At 40.8% G+C, this 19,286-nt stretch overlaps 1 protein-coding gene across 1 annotated transcript in view; it reads left to right on the forward strand.

Annotated features, from left to right (window-relative positions):
- The window catches only part of cbx6a (chromobox homolog 6a), a 67,449-nt gene that overhangs the window by 3,770 nt on the left and 44,393 nt on the right, over positions 1 to 19,286 (forward strand). The window contains exons 5-8 of the mRNA XM_057843393.1: positions 7,097 to 8,133; positions 15,859 to 15,940; positions 17,509 to 17,605; positions 17,926 to 18,210. Of these exons, the coding sequence (XP_057699376.1) occupies positions 7,097 to 8,133; positions 15,859 to 15,940; positions 17,509 to 17,605; positions 17,926 to 18,210 (1,501 nt within the window). The remainder of the gene's footprint in view (positions 1 to 7,096; positions 8,134 to 15,858; positions 15,941 to 17,508; positions 17,606 to 17,925; positions 18,211 to 19,286) is intronic.

Genomic DNA, 19,286 nt, shown 5'->3' on the forward strand with positions numbered 1-19,286 from the left:
TGCGAGTATCCCAAATTACATACCCTTCCTCTTTAAATCATTAATGCTAGAGCTATCCCGACTAGTCGACGTCATCGATGACGCACATGCGTCGACGAGCACAACATCCTGTCGACGATTCATGAAGGGTTAAAAAATTATATGCGTGGAAAGTTGAGAATGGCTGACGCTCAGTATGCAAGCGGGGAAAGTGGCACAAAGTCAAAAAGCGCACCAGAGTGGCCAAAGCATTGACTTATTTCAACGAAACAAAGGAGGGCCTCTTGTCCTCCTGTCTCTCGAATGCCAAGCTTGCATACCAGGTTGCACGTCGGCCGTGAATGAACACCTAAAGTGCCGTCACCCTGCTGTAATTTTGGAAGATGACAGGAGACAACAAGCTGGCAGATTGTAAGTCCATCTAACTAACTAAAGACATTTTTAATTCAAGTTGCTAAGCCTGTCGCGATATGCAATACGTCCATTTATCGCGCGGTAAATAAAAATGAGGGCGGTAATTTTCACGGCTGCGTTTTATCGCCGCGTGCGTTAGAGGCGTGCGAAATTTCCGATTCTTAGATTATTCGCGATTCGAGAACGATTCACAAACATCCAAATTCTGATTATTGAATTATACCAGGTAAAACGGAAGTAAAACACAGTCAGCGCAGTCTTTGGGACGCAATGAGGAATGGACCGAGAGTAAATATCATGTTCAACTCATGCCGCTAGATAAAAAAAAACAATCATACCTGACTGCGGCCGACAGCCGCTACAAACAACGCCCAGTTGCTAGTTGCTACAAACATACAGCTACAGTAGATATCATAGATATGTAGAACTAGATGCAAAATGACAGACGAAGGCGGTGTTAGAACATGTATTATTGAACCGAGATGCGAAATGACAGACTTTCCGGCGTTAGTAAACAGCCGCCATCTTAAAGCAGTAGACTTCTCGAGAAGGCTCTGTTGTAGCGAACCTAATTAACTTTTTCTCTAAAACACTCCTAAATCGGCAGAATCTTGTCTTGAATCTAACTTTAAATGATGAAATAGTTTTAAAACTTTGACAAAAGTAGACAGAAGGGAAATTATGGAATAACGGGAGCCATTTTAACAACTGTAACAGTTGATTCACAACATTAAATTAATTGAATGTAGTTTAAAGCTGCTGATACAGAATGGGGACTGGAGTATTTTATTTACTGTTATTTTTGTATATTTGTTCACTGTTATATGCTAACTTGATACTGAAATAGTAGTTTGGTTTAGCCTGAGAGGATTTTTGAACAATTTTGTAACTAATGTACAAAACATTTATTTAAAAAAAAAAAAAAAAAAAAAAAGAGGGGGGTGCATCAATAATCTTTTTAGAATCGAATCGGAGCCTCTGAATCGTAATCATAATCGAATCATGAGGTGCCCAAAGATTCCCAGCTCTAGCGTGCGTCCATGCATACATTTGTGCGTGCGTGTACACGTGCGTGTTGATGGCATGTGAGACTCCAGTTCCTTTCACAGGTGTTTATTTGTCATCAACATGCCGTAGAATTAAAGTTCAAATATACAAAATAAGGAAGCGCATCTATATTAAACACTGTACATGTTAGCATTGCTACATTGGGGCTAATGGGGGGGGGAAGACAACCTACTTTAGCCTTCTATAAAACATTGGCAGTCTTCTCCAAAACGCGAACTTGCGGTTAAAAGGTGACACTTCAAACATGAAAACTAGCTGGTTAACAGCATTTGCAAACGAAAAAATGGGGGGAAAATGTATTACTGACACCACATGCAATGATGAAAAGTGCACTTATTTTGCGGAGTGTAAAGCTTACGGTTAGCGGTTTAGCGAACGTACTTCCGGTGAACATTTCAAAAATAAAAGCACGTCATGTTCAACATATACTAACGATTTCTGGAGTTAATCTCCCATACTTTGGAAATCAGATTCTACACTAAGAATAGCTTTAAAATGACACCCTTTATAAAACAATCTGATTGTCGATGAATAATTATTATAATAATATTAGCGTATTGGCCCGGATATAAGACGGCCCTGATTATAAGACGACCCCCTCTTTTTCAAGACTCAAGTTTGGAAAAAGACTTTTTATACAGAAAATAATTACAGTACATTTGAAACAAATGATTATAACAAAATATTTGAGAGAAAAGCGTGTTATTTTGCCTCATTCAAATCTCAATACCTGAACATTTAAATATGTAAACTAAAGTGCAATTACATTCGTAAATGAATGGCTTCTGGTTTTTGAAATGTAAATAAACCAATCTATTGCAACAAAATTTCAATAACTGCATTAGCCATCAAAGTGAAGTATAACTGTAACTGTAGTCTTAAAAACAAATCTGAATAAGGAAAAACATCGCAATAAAATAATGCAAACTGGTTAAACTTGAGTGTAGCTGAGATCTGTCATGACAGAACATCGCTTCAATGATATCTGGCGCCATCTAGCATTGTGAATGGGTATAACATCTAGACCGCGAATATAAGATGACCCCACTTTTTCAGTCTTATTTCAATGCAAAAAAACACCGTCTTATATTCGGGTCAATACGATATATATTGTAGTATACTATACTATTCATGCTAAATGTTTTTTTTTTTTAAACATTTTTTTAAGAATTGTTTTGAATCATGTTGGCGAAGTCAGTGTTCTGAATCTGTTTACATTCCATTCTTTTGCACTAGTTAATAAGGGTGTAACGGTACATGTATTTGTATTGAACTGTTTCAGTTCGGGGTCCTCGGTTCGGTACGGTGGCGTACCGAAAGAGTTTCTGACGAAATGTAAAGTGCTGTCAAATTTAGGGCGTTAACGGGCGGTAATTATTTTTTTTTAATTAATCACGTTAAAATATTTGTGACGCATTTAATGCAAGCGCGGAATGCCCGCTCATGCTTCCCATAATTCCACTGTTACGTCCCACGGACGGCTGCTAAGGGCGTAACATAAAACGAGACACGCACACAAGTTGCAAGTGGACTCAAATTTATTCACACAAGTCGAACTCGCAATGAACAAAATATACAAAATGCGGAAGAAGCTGGCTTCAGCGTAAGCCCAGGCCAAAACAACAAACAAACTGAAACTACACTTGAACCCCACCCGCTAAGTAAACCCTGATCGTGAAAAAGAAAAACAATACAGCCACTAACCTGGCTTCTACACTAAACAAAACGGGTTGAACGAAAACGGCAGTTTACCTCTACTGCTGCGGTGCTCTTATTTAAGTCGTGAACAAAAACGATCCAATCACGAATGAACACAAAACACCTCACCGAAAGAGCGGGAGTGTAACAAAATATCGATCAAATGCACAAGTGAATGAATAGCGAGCAAACAGCTGGCGAGGAGGTACGCGGCACGTATGCTGTCAAATGCGAAGTTGCGAACTCTGAGTGTTGACTGTAAAATGACGAGCGGTCAGAGGACTTTTGTTAACGCTGCCTTTATTTGGTTAGAAGACTCAGGCAAAATACAACACACACGCAGGTATGCAAGCTCAAACAACGGCCTGACAGTATTACCCAGAGCCGTATTACCGTGTATCGGATTAGCTGCCGTAAAGCAAGTGTCGTTATTGCCGCAAATGTAAACAAAGCGCTGCATAATGGATACATGTCAGACAGCGGCTAGTTCGGGTGGCCCGTCAGCGGCGGTGACGTCGTCAGCCCGTCCGGCGTCAATCAGAGTACACCACGTTGGGAGGGGAGGCAGCCAGCTGGCGGACGCGGTGATCAGATGACTGACAGTCTCAAAAAAGATAACAATTAAACAGCCAAGGCCGTCGCACCACTCAGAAGTGCAGTGAGCAGTGTGTGTAACGGTTAAATGTTAACAGGGAAGATGGTTGGCCCTCTGGGTGGGGAATTCAAATTAAAAAAAAGAATATAGATGGAACAACTCTTCACTTCAGTGTTGCAACTGTTCAATTTTGCACATCAGATATTTATTTTAAAGAAAAAGTCTCAGCCAAAGTATTTTTATTTTGTTTTTCAAAATATCTACTAGGCATGTGCCGGTATGAGATTTTGACGGTACGATAACCGTGAGCAAAAATACCGCGGTTTCACGGTATCACGGTATTGCAATTATAGCTCCAAAATTTTGAGATGTATGGGGTTTTAAAAAAAAAAAAAAAAAAAAACTTTTTTCCATTGAACAGGTTTTTTTTTCAGAACATATTTGCAAATTGGAACATGAATATAATGTGAAAATAAATTAATGTGAAAATAAATAAATTAACAAAAAATAACAAATATTTTATATAAAATTAAAATAAATAGAACCTAGACTATACCCACAGCCAGAGCTCAAGTTGCTCAATAATAGAGCAATAAAAAAATAATTGCTATAAAAAAGTAAAAACACTTCTAAATAAAATTTAAAATATATACTGTATGACTTTTTTTGAGGGGGAGAAGCTGAAGTTTCGCCATTTTCAGCCACTGTGTCAACTGTCTTCTACATGATGTCATGCCTTTGTGTTAAAAAGAACAAAGAATTCATAAGTTAATAAGTTAGTTAAAGATGTATAAGTTAGGTAAAATGTAAATATTGTTGAGGAAAGGTTTCATCTAAAACAAAAAGTGAGGAGTGAGACCTCTTTTCGCAATTAGCGATCTTTGACGCGATCCTTTTTTTCCTCCCTCCTTCATTTAAGCTTGTTTCTCACTCAGCGGCTGTGAGACATAAAACGTCGACGAAGCTGCTCTCCCAGCTTAGCCTAGGCCAGTACTTCTCAAATGGTGGGGCGCGCCCCCCCAGGGGGGGCGCAGAGCGATGCCAGGGGGGGCGCGAGTGACCTCGGGGAACATGCTTTTTTTTTTTTTTTTTTTTTTGCCGTACTAGAATAAAGTGTACTTGCACATCCACTCCGTGGGTGGCAGTGGCGCTCTCATTTTCAAAGTGCGTGCAGTATTTTTGAAGTAAGCAAGAGCACACGGAAGAGACTCATGCAGAGCTGGACTCACGCAGCGACCCACTGTCTTTCTCACGTGTCCGGCCGAGAAGTGCCGTTTTCGGCTTGGGATCGTCACGACCACCGCCCTCACCTACGGTTCTCCCTCGGCCGCCGAGAATGCGCTTTTTTCGGGCCGTTTGCCTTTGACTTTTAATATAGTGGGAAATGAGGAAAGACCACTGTTTACTGAGTCTAAAAATGATTATAGCGGAGAAGCCAAATCAGTTAAGACGCCACTTAAAGACATTAGACCTCAATCTCATTGATAAGCCGCTTGATTGTTTTTCAGCGAAAATGTGCCGAATATTGCCAATTGTCACAATCGTCCCGCTTTGTCAGTGTTATATCAGTAAACCAGTGAGCACTGTGGTGAATCAGCGAAAATAAAAACTTTCCTTCTGTCCAGAGACCTTTTTCCCCCCTTCTATTCAGTTTTGTTTTTTTTCGGTCAAATTTTTTGGCATGTTGTCCTGAAGAGTAAATGTTTCTAATCAATTTGAATTTGTTATTATTTACTGATTTTATTACATTTTATTTTTCAGTATCAAATGGTCAAAAATGTACCTTGAGTGTATTTTTACAGTTTGGATGTGACTTTTTTTTTTTTTTTTTTTTTTTTTTTTTTTTTAACTTCAGGCAAATTGATGCGCATTAAGTCTTTTCTGTTACAAGCAACACAATGTTAAAAAAGTTATACTTTATTATAAGTTGATCTATGTTACTTTTTTTCTTTAATAGAAAAAAAAAGGACACAATGTTAGGCTGAGGCGTACTTATAATAGTAATATAGACGAATGATACTATTTACAGTGGCGGCAGAGAGTTGGGGGGGCGCGAAACATTTACGTCTTCCTTGGGGGGGCGTAACAGAAAATAATTGAGAAGCACTGGCCTAGGCTAACATTAGTCTTTGTAAGTTTTAGTTAGTTTGTATATTGAATTTGAAAGGAAAATGTGTGTTTTGTTTTTGGTGACCTTTTTCATGGTGCTACTGCTATCCTGTTGAACCTACTCACATGTGGAAAAATACAATTGTATAACGTTTTAAATGTATTCATTTGTATATTTCACCACGATTTGAGAGCTCAATAAATTGAAGAAAAGTACGCCTTGTTTTTCGAGGGTTTGTTTTTGGGTTTGCTGGCTGTTTAGCAGAAAAGCTTTACTGACACTCACGGCAACAAACGGGAAGGGTGAGCGCTGCCGCACAAGCCATTTTGGCACATGAAAAATAGCAAATACCGTACTAAGTTATGACGGAAAATTTTAGTGGTTTTGAAACCGCGACGTTTTCACACCACGGTAAACCGTGAAACCGGTAACCGGCACATGTCTAATATCTACATTTCAGAATATTGTATTTTCTTTTTTTGAGCAGAATTCTAGCTTTGTATAGGCTCATGTTCCTATTGTTGAAAGCACAAAAGTGTGTAATAAACAACTCGCACATTTATATATTGCATTTTGTTTTCTTACTGTACCGAAAATGAACCGAACCGTGACCTCAAAACCGAGGTACGTACGGAACCAAGATTTTTGTGTACCGTTACACCCCTACTAGTTAATGCTGTCAGCATTTCACCTCAGTGTTTATTTGTGATTTATTATTGTTATTTATGTGTTTATTTGTACTTTAATACAGAAATTAAGTGTTCCAAAAATGTTTTGTAAATTAATAAGTGTCAAGAAAAAAAATGTATTAGATTAGTCGACTAATCCTTAAAAAAAGTCTGCTGACTAATCGGGAGAAAAATAGTTATTTGTGACAGCCCTAATTAATACTCATTATCACATGCACTTATTTTGTGCTTTAATCAGTTTGTGTGATCGTGGGTATAACTGACATCATAAAATAGCAGCGCCTGTAAGCATTGTCATTTGTTTTTGTGTTCAAACAATATTTTTTTTTGGTTATCAGAGGTCTAAGAAATTTGCATACTTAAATGCTTTGAGTAACTGTATTTTGTATGAATAGGTCAATTATACTAGGTGTTGTCCTTCCCTTTAAATGAATGGAAATAAGTTCTGCCAACCCGATGGAGGTTTGATCCCCATACTGCCACCCTGGCACTGATTATTTTCAAACCTTTGGAAAATTATCAGTAAAATTATTTTTTTTCCAGCCTCAAAAAGGAGAAACAAGCACTCAATGCACAAAATCCCGCCAGGCGACACAGCGCTCTGCAGCCGCCAGCCGCGCCGCTCCTTCTTCTTCTTCACCTCACCCTTTAACCCCCACGTCTCCCAAGCTCAACTCTCTGGCTGCGACCCACAAATTGAAGAAAGACATTCACCGCTGCCACCGCATGTCCCGCCGCCCGCTGCCCCGCTCGGACCCCATGGCGTCCTCTTTCTCCGGGTCCGGCGGTTTGCCGTCCCGCCCTCACGCTTCGCCTTTCTCCGAGACTGTGCGCATCCTCAATCGCCGCGTGAAGCCCCGCGAGGTCAAGCGCGGCCGTATCATCCTCAACCTGAAGGTCATTGACAAGCCGGGTCGCGGCGGCTCGACGGGGGGCGGCTCTCGGAGTCTCCCGGGGGGGCGCCACAACATCCCTTCCCGTAATCGCATCATCGGGAAGAAGGGAGAGGCTCCTTATAGACCTTTCCAGCCCCCGCTGAAGATGCTCGGCTTCCCCATGTATGGGAAGCCTTTTGGCTTGCAGTGCGGCGGCCCTCTGACCTTTCACCCTCAACCAGTGTCCTGCAACGGCAGGAACACCTGTCCTGCCCCGTCCCATTTGCAAGCTTCTTCACCACCTTCCGAACCAAGTGGGAACCCTAATTCCTCCCAATCTGTTCCGCCGTCTAGCGAGCCACCCCAATCCAGCAAAAGTCCTACAGAATCTCCAAATATCCCCCAATCTGCTCCTTCCAACCCCACTGAGGACGCCGGAGTCGCCCCGGTCGTCTCCCTACCTCAGAGCGGCGGCCCCCTGGAAGAAGCTAGGGTGCCCGCCGAGGGCGACCCCGACTGGCACCCGCAAATGGGACCGAGCTGCAAAGATGTGGTGGTCACCGACGTCACCACCAACCTGGTCACCGTCACAATCAAGGAGTTCCCATCCCCCGCCTCGGGCCCCGCCTCTCCCGTCTCTGCAGAGGGCAGCGCTTCTCCGACACCTTGCGCCGCCCCTGATATCCCAAAGACCACCTCCCCCAAGCCATAAGTGAATATTAGTCACTCCTGCATTCACCAAGATATGAATGCCCACTTTTACAAGGTATCGAAATACAGTAAGTCACGCCGCGCCTCTTTTTTGAAGGTGAGACACCACGCCCTGACGCAGATAGGGGAAAAAAAACATAAGTTATTGACACACTATCTTTAAATTTCTTTTAAAGTTTGTTCTATTTAGCTTATAATTGCCTTCATTTTAAATACACCACAAACTTGGACCCAATTTTAAACTCATTTTACATTGTAAGGGTGTACGGCTGCGACGATTAATCGACTAGTTATTGATCAAATTTAGTTGACAACTAGTTTGGATAAATTGTTTGAATGTTTACTTAAAAAATTTGAAATCTTGTTCTTTGAGCCTTTTATTGTGCAATCAATTCACTGAATGATTGCTGCCAGCTCTCCCAGTCAAAATAGATTGGATGTCTAGTGTCAATGGAACTGGAAAATGAACATTCACAGCCAGTCCTCCCAGTTTAAATGTTTTGAAAGTCTATCTGTCTGTACTATTTAGAGGTCGACCGATATGGGATTTTCAAATGCAGATACATATCTCTAAAAAATTTTTTAGCCGTCTGCAGATATCCAATGCCGATTTTGTAAGCCGATATTTTAAGCCGATATACTTAAAAAACAATTTTTTTTTAAAGCACGTAGATTATAAAGGCAATTTAAAATAAATGCTTCAACAGCTTGAAATTTACAAAAATGACCCGAGACTTGAAGGATTATTTTGGTCTAGTGCTACTAAACCAACGAACATAGCAGTTCTTTTTATGATCATACACTCAGCAAGAACAGTAAATTGTTTTCAAATAATTAAACCCAACAGGACATCATGACGAGAGTTAAGGCTCGCAAGGCTAATGCTAACATGAATGCTACGCTAACGATACAAGCATAGGGTATAGAGTTTGACTTTTGCGGCGGCGGGGGGGGGGCAAAACCTGTTGATGACCCCGAAACGCAGTGTCAGCAATCAAATTAACTTACAAGATGCAGTGCCCTCCATAATTATTGGCACCCCTGAGAAGATGTGTTTTTTAGCTTCTAATATATATTTTTTTAAATTCAAATAATACGGGACCTTAATGGGAAAAAAATCCAACCTTCAATACAAGTGCGTTCGTTCAGTGGGGAAAAAATCCCACATAAAGAAAAAATTATTTGACATCAAATAATGTGTGTCACAATTATTAGCACCCCTGGTGTTAATACTTTGTACAACCCCCTTTTGCCAACAAAACAAGGTTTGGGGACTGAGATGGCCATGGGAGGAGCTTGATTTTGTGTCTGGTGAACCATTTCTGTGTAGATTTGGCCATATGTTTAGGGTCATTGTCTTGCTGAAAGACCCAGTTACGACCCATCTTCAGCTTTCGGGCAGAGGGCAACAGATTTTGATTTAAAATGTCCTGTATTTCAAAGCATTCATGATGCCATGCACCCTAACAAGGTTCCCAGGGCATTTGGAAGCAAAACAGCCCCACAGCATCACTGACCCACCCCCATACTTCACAGTGGGTATGATGTGCTTTTCAGCATGCGTTTCTTTTGTGGCACGCTAGACCCACTTAGTGTTTGTTGCCAAAAAGCTCAATCTTGGTCTCACACAAAAATACACACGGTCCCAGGCTTTAACTGGGACTGTGTGCTTTGGTCAGGTTTTGTTGGCAAAAGGGGGTTGTACAAAGTATTAACACCAGGGGTGCAAATGATTGTGACACACATTATTTTATATCAAATATTTTTTTCTTTATGTGGGATTTTTTCCCCCACTGAATAAATGCACTTGTATTGAAGGTTGGATTTTTCTTTTTTTTTCCCCATTAAGGTCCAATATTATTTGAATTAAATATATATATATATATATTAGAAGCTAAAAAACACATCTTTTTCTGGGGTGCCAATAATTATGGAGGGCACTGTATATGCTCGGATAGTACCTTAGCCCATGTTGGTACATACTGGCAGCCCAGCTGTGTGCGTGTGTGAGCGTACGCGTTTTTGTGTCTTACCTAGTGGAGAAGCAGATGCCGCATCCTTTTTGACTGAATATTCCAGCCAGAATCTGTCCTCAGGTGGTTTTGGCTAAGCAATGCAAATGGCCGTCTTTAAGGTGCTCTTCACATGATGTGTTCAAAAACAAAAAAATTCTTGTTCATTTCATTCATTTTTGTTGATTTATTGCTTTACAACTTTTATAGACATTTTACCGGCAGAGTCTTAATTTTAAATTCATAAATAGGAAAGTCAATTACATGCAATGAAATTTTCGGCCATCCAGGGCTATGCACCCCCCCCCCCTTAATCTCCACGTAGGGATACAAGTTACGTTTAGAGTGTAAGGATCACTCGGTAAACAACTTAAAAGACTAAAGCAAGAAAAAAAACTTTAATATTTACAAAAAAGGCAAGTCTGAAGCTTACAAGTAGTTGTTGCCTTCAAGCTGCTGCAGAGTCCTTCCGCGGTCCTACCGTCAGTCAGCTGTGGGCACAGTTTCCCAAACAGATGCCTGATCAAAATCCACTTGTCGGCTTAATTTTTTTCTTAATCGGCCGATGTTGGAAAAAAGTCCACATATCGGCCCGATATATCAGCCGGCCAGTATATCGGTCGACCTCTAAAACTGTTAATAACAAGTTCAAAATGAATTAAGGCCACCCTATTCGTTCCCTAAACATTTTATCAGCCAAGAGACATTGAAAGCACCACTTGAGCATGCCCTATACTGGCTAGCTCATAACCTACAGGCAACAATAAGTCTGAAGGTAATTAATAAGTAATCAGACGAGACAAAAAAGTTAAATTTGGCTCCGAGGCTCATTGTGTGTACATTCCAAAGGGATTGGACGTCAAAGGCAGCCAATGAGTTTTATTATGTAAAAATCATGTTTCAATGTTCTTAAACCTACCTAAACAAAACAAAAAAAACTCATATGTCTTTTTAAGTTTTTTTTTTTTTTTTAAATGCTAAATAAGTCCAAACAATACAGCAGAATCTATTCCAAAATGTTCCAAAAGTTAACTCCGCCCATTGATTCAAAATGTCCATTTTCAAGTGTATATATTCAATTAGATGGCAGCTACAAGGTCCAACCTGCCACTTGGCTCTCGGACAAATGCTTATTTTTAAACAGTGTGAAAGAAGTCACCTGCAAACTTGCTTTTTCCACTATTTCCCTCCCCTAACCTTCACCGACTTCTTGTCCGTACAATTTTGACGTGTTTTTGCACTGAGCACCCGCGAATAATGAATGAAATGCACTTGACTGCGTTTGTAGGACTATTTAGTTGTCAATGCCTTTCACTTTGAACTCATATACAGTATACACAAAAAAAGTACAAGCGAGTATTTGTATGCACGCACACTCGTAGTAAGCCGCATCGGTAGACTTGGTAAGTTACAGCCGTCCTTTCCGCCTTTTTCCCCTGCTTGCCTTGACGATATTCGTGACTCTTATGGTCTGGAAGGTCCATGTTGTATTGTCATGTTATACAGTATTACAAAATTCCCTGAATATGTTGCCTTATAGCTGCTCCGTTCATCCTTTAGTTTTTACCTTGCCTCAGCTCTGGAAAAATTACTTCATTAGCCTGCCACAACTTAAGCATGAATATGAAGATGCAAACTTGTAAAAATACAAAGACGTTTACTGTTGTTCCGCATACTGGATGGTTCTCCTCATCGTCAGTACTCGCTCTGAAGGGCACGTTTCCAGAAGAAAAAAAAAAGAGAGACATGAAGAAATTACGGAAGAGGATTACGGCCAGCGAAGGGACAAAATTGGTTGGCAGAATTCATGAAATGGAGCAGTTTGCTTGTAGACCAGTGCTTTTCTAAAAATTCTGACTTTAATGTGAGAAGTCAGAATTCTATGAATTCTGAGATTCTGCTTCCTGGAAAAAAGTAGCGAGACTAAATTTGGGTCGCTAAAAATGAAAAATGAGGTCAAAAGTGTCAGTTGGCTATAGTTTGAGATGCAGTGTCTGGACGAAATGTTAAAATCCAAGCAATTTAGACAAAATGTATGACATAAAGCATGGTGTTTTGGAAGTGGACAAAATACATTAATGTAGATTAATTTCATGAGCCAAGCCATGCCTAATGTAGCAAACACCAATAAATCTTTGTAGTAACTCTGAGAATTAAGTCAGAATGAACATTACAGAAAAGTCAGAATTCTTTAAGGTGAGTAAATTAATACTTCATCTTATCTAAACTTGACTTTAAAGTCGATTTCTGAGAATAAAGTCAGAATTCTAAGTATGTTGAGAATTCTGACTTCTTTCTTCAGAGTCAGAAAGTCAGAATTCTTACTTGAAAGTCAAAATTCTGAGAATAAGGTCAGAATTCTTTAAAGTGAGGAAATTAATAGTAATTTTTAAAGTTCTGTATTTAAAGTGAGAATTCTGACTTCTGAGAATAGTCATAAGTCTAGACCTTAAAGTCGAATTTTGACTTTAAAGTAGGTAACTGAGAATAAAGTCAGAATTCTATATTCAGGATTTTGAATTGTCACTTTAAAGTCAAAATTATGGAAATAAAGTAAGCAGAATTCTGAGAATAAAGGCACTGAGAATTAAAATTCTGAGACTTAAGTCAGAATTTCTTCAAAGTGAAGAAATAATCATTTTTAAAGTAGAGTATTAAAAGTGAGAATTCTGCCTTCTGAGAATTGTCAGAAGTCTTGACTTCAAAGTCAAATTCTTGACTTAGATACATGAGAATAAAGTCAGATTTCTAAGTATGTTCAAAATTGACCTCTCACTTTTAAGTCAGAAAGTCAGGATTCTGAGAATAAAGTCAGAATCCTGAGAACAGTCAGAATTCTTTAAAGTGAGGAAATTAATAATCGTGTTTAAAGTGACAAATCTGAGATTAAAGTTGAAAGGATTCTGAGGATAAAGTGAGAATTCTGACTTCTGAGAATATAATCAGACATCTGTAAAGTCAAATTCTGACTTTAAATTTCTGAGAATAAAGTAAATTTAAAGGGTATGACAACACCTGGGGAAATGCTAATATTCCATCATTTATCCATCAACACATGCCTTTTGAATTCATATCATGCCACTTCGTGTAATTACACACATCGCAACACCAAGAAAATGATAGAAATTAGGTCGATTGTCAAGCTAAAAGGACCTGCCCCCGAGATGCCGGAAATCTAGCATATTGTGTGCGTGACGTCACTATAGCGAAACAACCGGCTCAGTGCTTAGTACTGAATGGCGGCGATGATGGCGGACAATTTTGTTTCTATTTGCAGCGACGAATCGGACGTAACGAACATTCTTCTAATGGTGACGAGGAGAGTTATGAGCCTTTCTTTGGTGTTTTGGGTTATCACTTTGAGCCCAAACGAAAGCCAATGCAGCCTAATGAAAGGATCATTGAGGGGAGCAATCACACTGATGAAACACCGGTGGCAACAGAATCACCGAATGGTTTGTTTTGCTTTTTTTTTTGTGAAGCTGACACACCGTGACTGCAAAATAATGTATAGAATAATTATCATTTAATATGCTATCATCGGTTTCGCTCTGCCAACCGACACAAATATGAATGGGATTAGAGGATTTGTTCTATATATTTTACGAGCATAAATTTATACATGTGTCCAGTCCTATATCCAATGCGTGATATGTTTTTATTATAAAAGAGTACTCACTCTGGCCAATTCCCTCCTTTGCTTTGCCTGGGGTGGTGAGGTGGTCTCATCAGAGCCAGTCATCGTCCTCTTTCACCGGGCACCGCATCTGCTTTCAGCAGCAATTTTTTAGCAAAACCTGATTTCATTTGCCCATAGTTCGTATAGCTTTCAGGTGTAAAATGCGCACCACACAAAACCGTGCCGGAGGCTGGGTCTGCAAAATTAGCCCTCTTAGCACTGACGAACTTTACTCATTGTCTGCGTAGTCCAGCTCTTTTTCTCGCGTTCGGGAGCTCATGGGTACTACATTGCGACAAATGGCTATTTGTAAACCACATAGCATGACAGGTTTGAACCATTTTAGCGATTTTTTTGATAAAACACGAACGCAACTCTTTCGTCGATAAACAACGATGGCACCTGCCTCGACCTTTTGTTTCCTTGTTATGACGTCTCCGCCCCATTCGGCTGTTTCTGGAAAACTTTAGGAAATGTTCGTCATTTTCGATCTATTTTCGATAATTGCTCATTAATGTGATTGATTTTTTTGTTAACTTTATCAATATTTGTTGTCTTGGCACATAACGGTTCTATTGATGTCTCACACCCCCTTTGCGTTTTCATACCCTTTAAGTATGTTCAGGATTCAGACTTCTCACTTAAATGTCAGAATTCTCTCTTTAAAATCAAAATTCTTTGATAATGAACATTTTTAAAGTTGAGTACAGTATTTAAAGTGAGAATTTTGACTTTAAAATTGAAAGATTTCTAGAAAAGTGAGAACTCTGACATTTTAATTCAGAAGTCTTGACGTTAAATTTGAATTCTAACTAAAATGAGAATTCTTTTAAGTGAGGAAATTATAAAGTGAGAATTCTTACTTCAAAGTGGGAATTCTTAGAATAACGTCCGAATGTTTCATCTTCACTGCCGCTAATCCTCTTCCATTAGAAATAAACGTAGCTTTTGAAGTTAAGATTTTTGGGATGGGCTCTTCTAAGGATTATACTGTATATCTCCGCTTTGAGTTGTGGTTTGAAGTTCTGTAGAAAAGTACCACGGTGTTGGGCTACTAGGTGTTTTCGTCCTTTTTGTTATAAGGGGTAGCACAACTCTACTTAGTGGCCTATCTTTCAACCAAATAGGGCTTGTGATTTTTATTTTATTTTTTTAGCTGTGCTTTCCCTTTCTTGAATGATTTGCTTCTTAATTCCGGTGCTTTATTAAGCGCTATTTTTAAAGGAAGGATCCTTATTCAATGCTCTCTAAGCTGTTTTCTTTGTACTGTATTACCTTTTTGAAATATGCATAATTATGTTTAATGTGATGCAATTCAACGTGGGTTTGAACCAGAAGGCTGTCTTTGTTCGTATATGAATTCTGTACACGGGTGACATTGTAATGTATCTTTCTGAAGCATGTTTTTAATTGTACAAATGATATTACTGTATATTCACTCGTCATGTTTCCTGTTAACTCGTTGCTTTTTGTGTGCTTTTCCTTTTACGAGGCTTTTAAATTAAAAAGCTATTAAGAAGCATTTTGTCTTGTTTAACTACAGATGTCCAATCATGTATTTTAATGAGTTTGTCACTAGTAGAGGTCCAATCCGTTTGAACTGGATCCCTCCCAGTTCAAACGGATTGGGCGTCTATTACCGTCAATGGCAGACATTGACTTAGATGTCCTAAGAAATGGTCACCATATTTTTACAAGTAGAAAACGAATTTGGCTGTCCTTCACTATTTTATTAGTTATAACATCCACAATATTGCGTTGGGGAACGCCCACTTTTCCCCCAGCATTTCTGGTTATGACATCACAACCACAAATAATAATGTCTAGCTTTCTAGTGCTGCACTAGCTAGCACAACGGAAAAGAAAGCCTAATGATAGCATGCTAGCAGACTGAAAAAATCTGTAGCTGTAATTCTGGTTGAGACATCAATTTCTGTTCTGAGATATTTTTCAAGTGGGCGGGGTGAAAGCAGCTAAGAAAGGAAAACAAATTAGGTTCTACTTTGTCAAAAATCTGGTCTACTACAGTGGTGAATTCTGGTCTTTCAATGAGGGGAAGCTCAAAGTGCGCATGCAGATGGTAGAGGGACTCGGCCACAACCGCTGCTTGGTAGGGAAAGAAACTAGAGTGCCAGAAGTCTTCAAACACTAGCAGCTACAATGGAAAAAAAACCCACCACAAATAGAAGCTCAATTTTTCGCTAGTTGTATTTAACAAATCAAGTGTCGCTAAGATGATTATAAAAGTCTCCGGTTTAACTCAGAACAACGGAATAAACATTTTAAGATTCCTCCCGTGGATGTTAATACGACACTGATTCACTAATTTCACTGTCGGTCGAAAAGGGATCCATCCTCAGACAGATCATCCAACCTCATGCTGAGAAGTAGAGTGTCTTGGCCAGCCAAGCCCTGCCTATAGACCCCAGAGACGCACAGCGTCCGATGGGCAGGATAAACCCATCATCCAGCCAATGACTCGTCTTGTTTCGCTCTAGAGCAACAATGCACTCAACTCTGGAGATGCAGGGCTACCACACTGTTTAAAGGACTGTGAAGCTGCGCGAATAAATGAAAAGTAAACCGCATCGTACTAACCAGTGATAAAAAGCTAATTCCAGACAATTGGGCTTGAGTCACAGAGACTGGAGTCGCAAATTGGATCACTCACAGGTCAACTCAGACTTGAAGGAAAAAAACGCTGACTCGGACTTTACCCGCTTGAGCTGAGCTGAGAGCGTCCAAGACTTGACTCTACTTTTGAGGGTATAACTCGAGACTCGACTCGACTCGTGAGGGAATAACTCAACACTCGACAAGCTGACTCGGAAAACTTGGATCGTAGATCAGTTCCTACCTGCCAGTGATCTGCTTAATCGCCTTGGCCGCTCTAGCTATGCCCTCGCGTAACAACATGACAATCACAAATCAATCAATTTTCCTACAGACTATATGGCATAGATTTTTTTTTTTTTTTTTTTACATTGAGAGGTTTCCCTCAAAGATAAACCTGAGTGCTCTGTGGGTGGGCTGCAGAACAATGGTGAAGACCTTGACTCACCTGTGACTCGACAACCTTTTGACTCGCCAAGACTCGTCTTTACAACCTTGTGACTTGGCTCAACTCGACCTTGAGGTGAGACTTGACTCGACATAACCTTGTGACTCAAATCAACTCGCCTTACCAATAACAGGTAAGACTCGGGACTTCTGACTCGGATCATTGGGACTCGTGCAATTGTCTACCTAACTCTGAACAAAAGTTGGGCGCGTTGTAGCACATACTTAGTCCATTAGTCTGGCCACCTCTGATTTATAAAGTCCCAATTACCACAGTGGAGCGCTTTTAACAAAAGATCACCCAATTCCTGCGCATGTGGCTGGGCCTACCACAGAAGATTAGCAGCATAGCTCTCTTTGAGCATAACACCAAGGTAAAGCTTCCTTTTAGCAGTCTGGAAGAGGAATTCAAGGTCACCAGAATGAGAATTTTTACCGTGATTCAGCTGACACCAAGGTCTCCTCAGCATGGGTGGAGTTCAGAACAGGAAGGAAGTAGCGTGCTAAGGATGCATTGGAGCAGGCAGAGGCGAGGTTGTAGCATAGCACACTAGTAGGCATGGTGGCTATTGGTTGGGCCAGGCTTGGGAGCAATCCTAAGCCTTACAACTCATCCAGGATGAGGTGCGAGCCGAGGTGGAGGAAGCCCGCTTCAGTAGGGTGGTTGGCATGTCCGAGCAGGGTGCCTGGACCAGGTGGAAGCATATAGCAGGCCGTAGGATCACGTGGGCGAACCTTTGGAAGGCGGAGCCACATCATTTTAAGTTCTTGGTCCAGTCAGTATGACAGTATGACATCCTGCCTATCCCCGCCAATTTGTTCACCTGGGCCCTCACCGGCTTGCCAACTCTGCCAAAAGAAGGGATCATTAGAGCATATTCTCAGCAGTTACTCAAAGAACCTGGGAGATGGGCGTTATCATTGTTGCCATAACCAGGTCCTGAAAGGGCAGTAGCAGATACATTATCTGCTCAGCCATTGACATCAGCACGCAGCAACACCCATCCAAGACCACAATTGCCTTCCTCCAAGCAGGTGAGAAGTCTCAACCACCCAAGAAGACCCAAGGGGGCCTGCTCGCGACAGCAAGAGACTGGCAGCCACTGGTTGACCTAGGGAAACAGCTGAGATTTCAGGACGCCGTAGCTGTTACATCAGTTCGACCAGACATGTTCTTGATGTCCACGGCAAGCAAACAGGTGGTGTTGCTTGAATTAGCTGTCCCCAGGGAAGACTGTGTAGAGGAAGCTGAGGAGAGGAAAAGGGCCAAATATGCAGACCTGGGTGTGGAGTGCAGGCGAAATGGATGGAAGGCCCTCTGTGAGCCTATTGAAGTGGGCTGCTGGGGTTTGGCAGGTCAATCTCTGCACCGGGTCTTGGGACTCTTGGGGAATTGCGGAGTGCACAGGAGACGGGCCATCAAGAACATTTTGGAGGCTGCCAAGAGGGCTTCACAATAGGGCTGGCTAAGGAGGAGGGACACGTGGCGAAGTTCGCTACCTGGACACAAGTCTGGGCCTGATCAAATGGGTCTACCGGGTGAGGGTGTCTGATGTAAAACCTGTTGGAGGCAGTCTTTCAGGTCCTCCGCGTTTTCTTTTTCAATTCAGGTGAGACAGCTAGACTGGGTCGCAAAGTAAAAGACTGGAGGCAAGAGATCATTACTGCGCAGTTTTAATTTCAGAAATTTCTGGGTGCATTCAGTGACAGAACAAAGCTGTGTCGAGAAATGCACGCCGAACAGAGAGTTAGGCGTTGCTTATATTATACTTAAAAGGAGGTATGTCTGTTTGGTGATAACTCATCTTACAAAATAGGTCGTGAGCCTTGCTGTTTGGCAGTTAAAAGTCCGTGATTATCTGAGGCAAAACTATCAGCAGTTTCAGTGAAAAACAACTGGTCGTGCTTGCAAGCATATCAGAAGATTGCATTAGGCGAGATGTATACTGACTTCAGACCCAAAACACCCTATGACCCCAGGTACATCATTGACGATGTGTCCAAGTTGCACCACAGTGTATTCACGTATCATGACATGAACACACAATAAACATTTGATCACTTATTTATTTATTTTAACATTTGGGGGATAGCTGCCCGCCCTTGCAGTCGCCATCATTGCTATCATTTTAAAGTCAGTTGCTTTTGTATTCTAAAGCACCTTGCATTGGCTTCAAGTTTTTAGTAGTTCCACTGAGTGGCGCTGTTGCACAAGAGAGCCATGATAGCTTCCGATTCATAATGAAGGCTGATTCAATGTCAAGGTATTCTCTTGGCTGTTCTAAAAATGAGCTGAAATGACACTAGAGACATTTTGTGTCCTCTATTGAGAGCCTAGACTAAATTAAAGTCGTGCCTGTGGTGCTGTCAGTGGCCTACTCATGACACTAGTGATA

This window comes from Corythoichthys intestinalis, chromosome 8 (genome assembly GCF_030265065.1).
Source record: "Corythoichthys intestinalis isolate RoL2023-P3 chromosome 8, ASM3026506v1, whole genome shotgun sequence".
Classification (NCBI taxonomy): Eukaryota; Metazoa; Chordata; class Actinopteri; order Syngnathiformes; family Syngnathidae; genus Corythoichthys; species Corythoichthys intestinalis.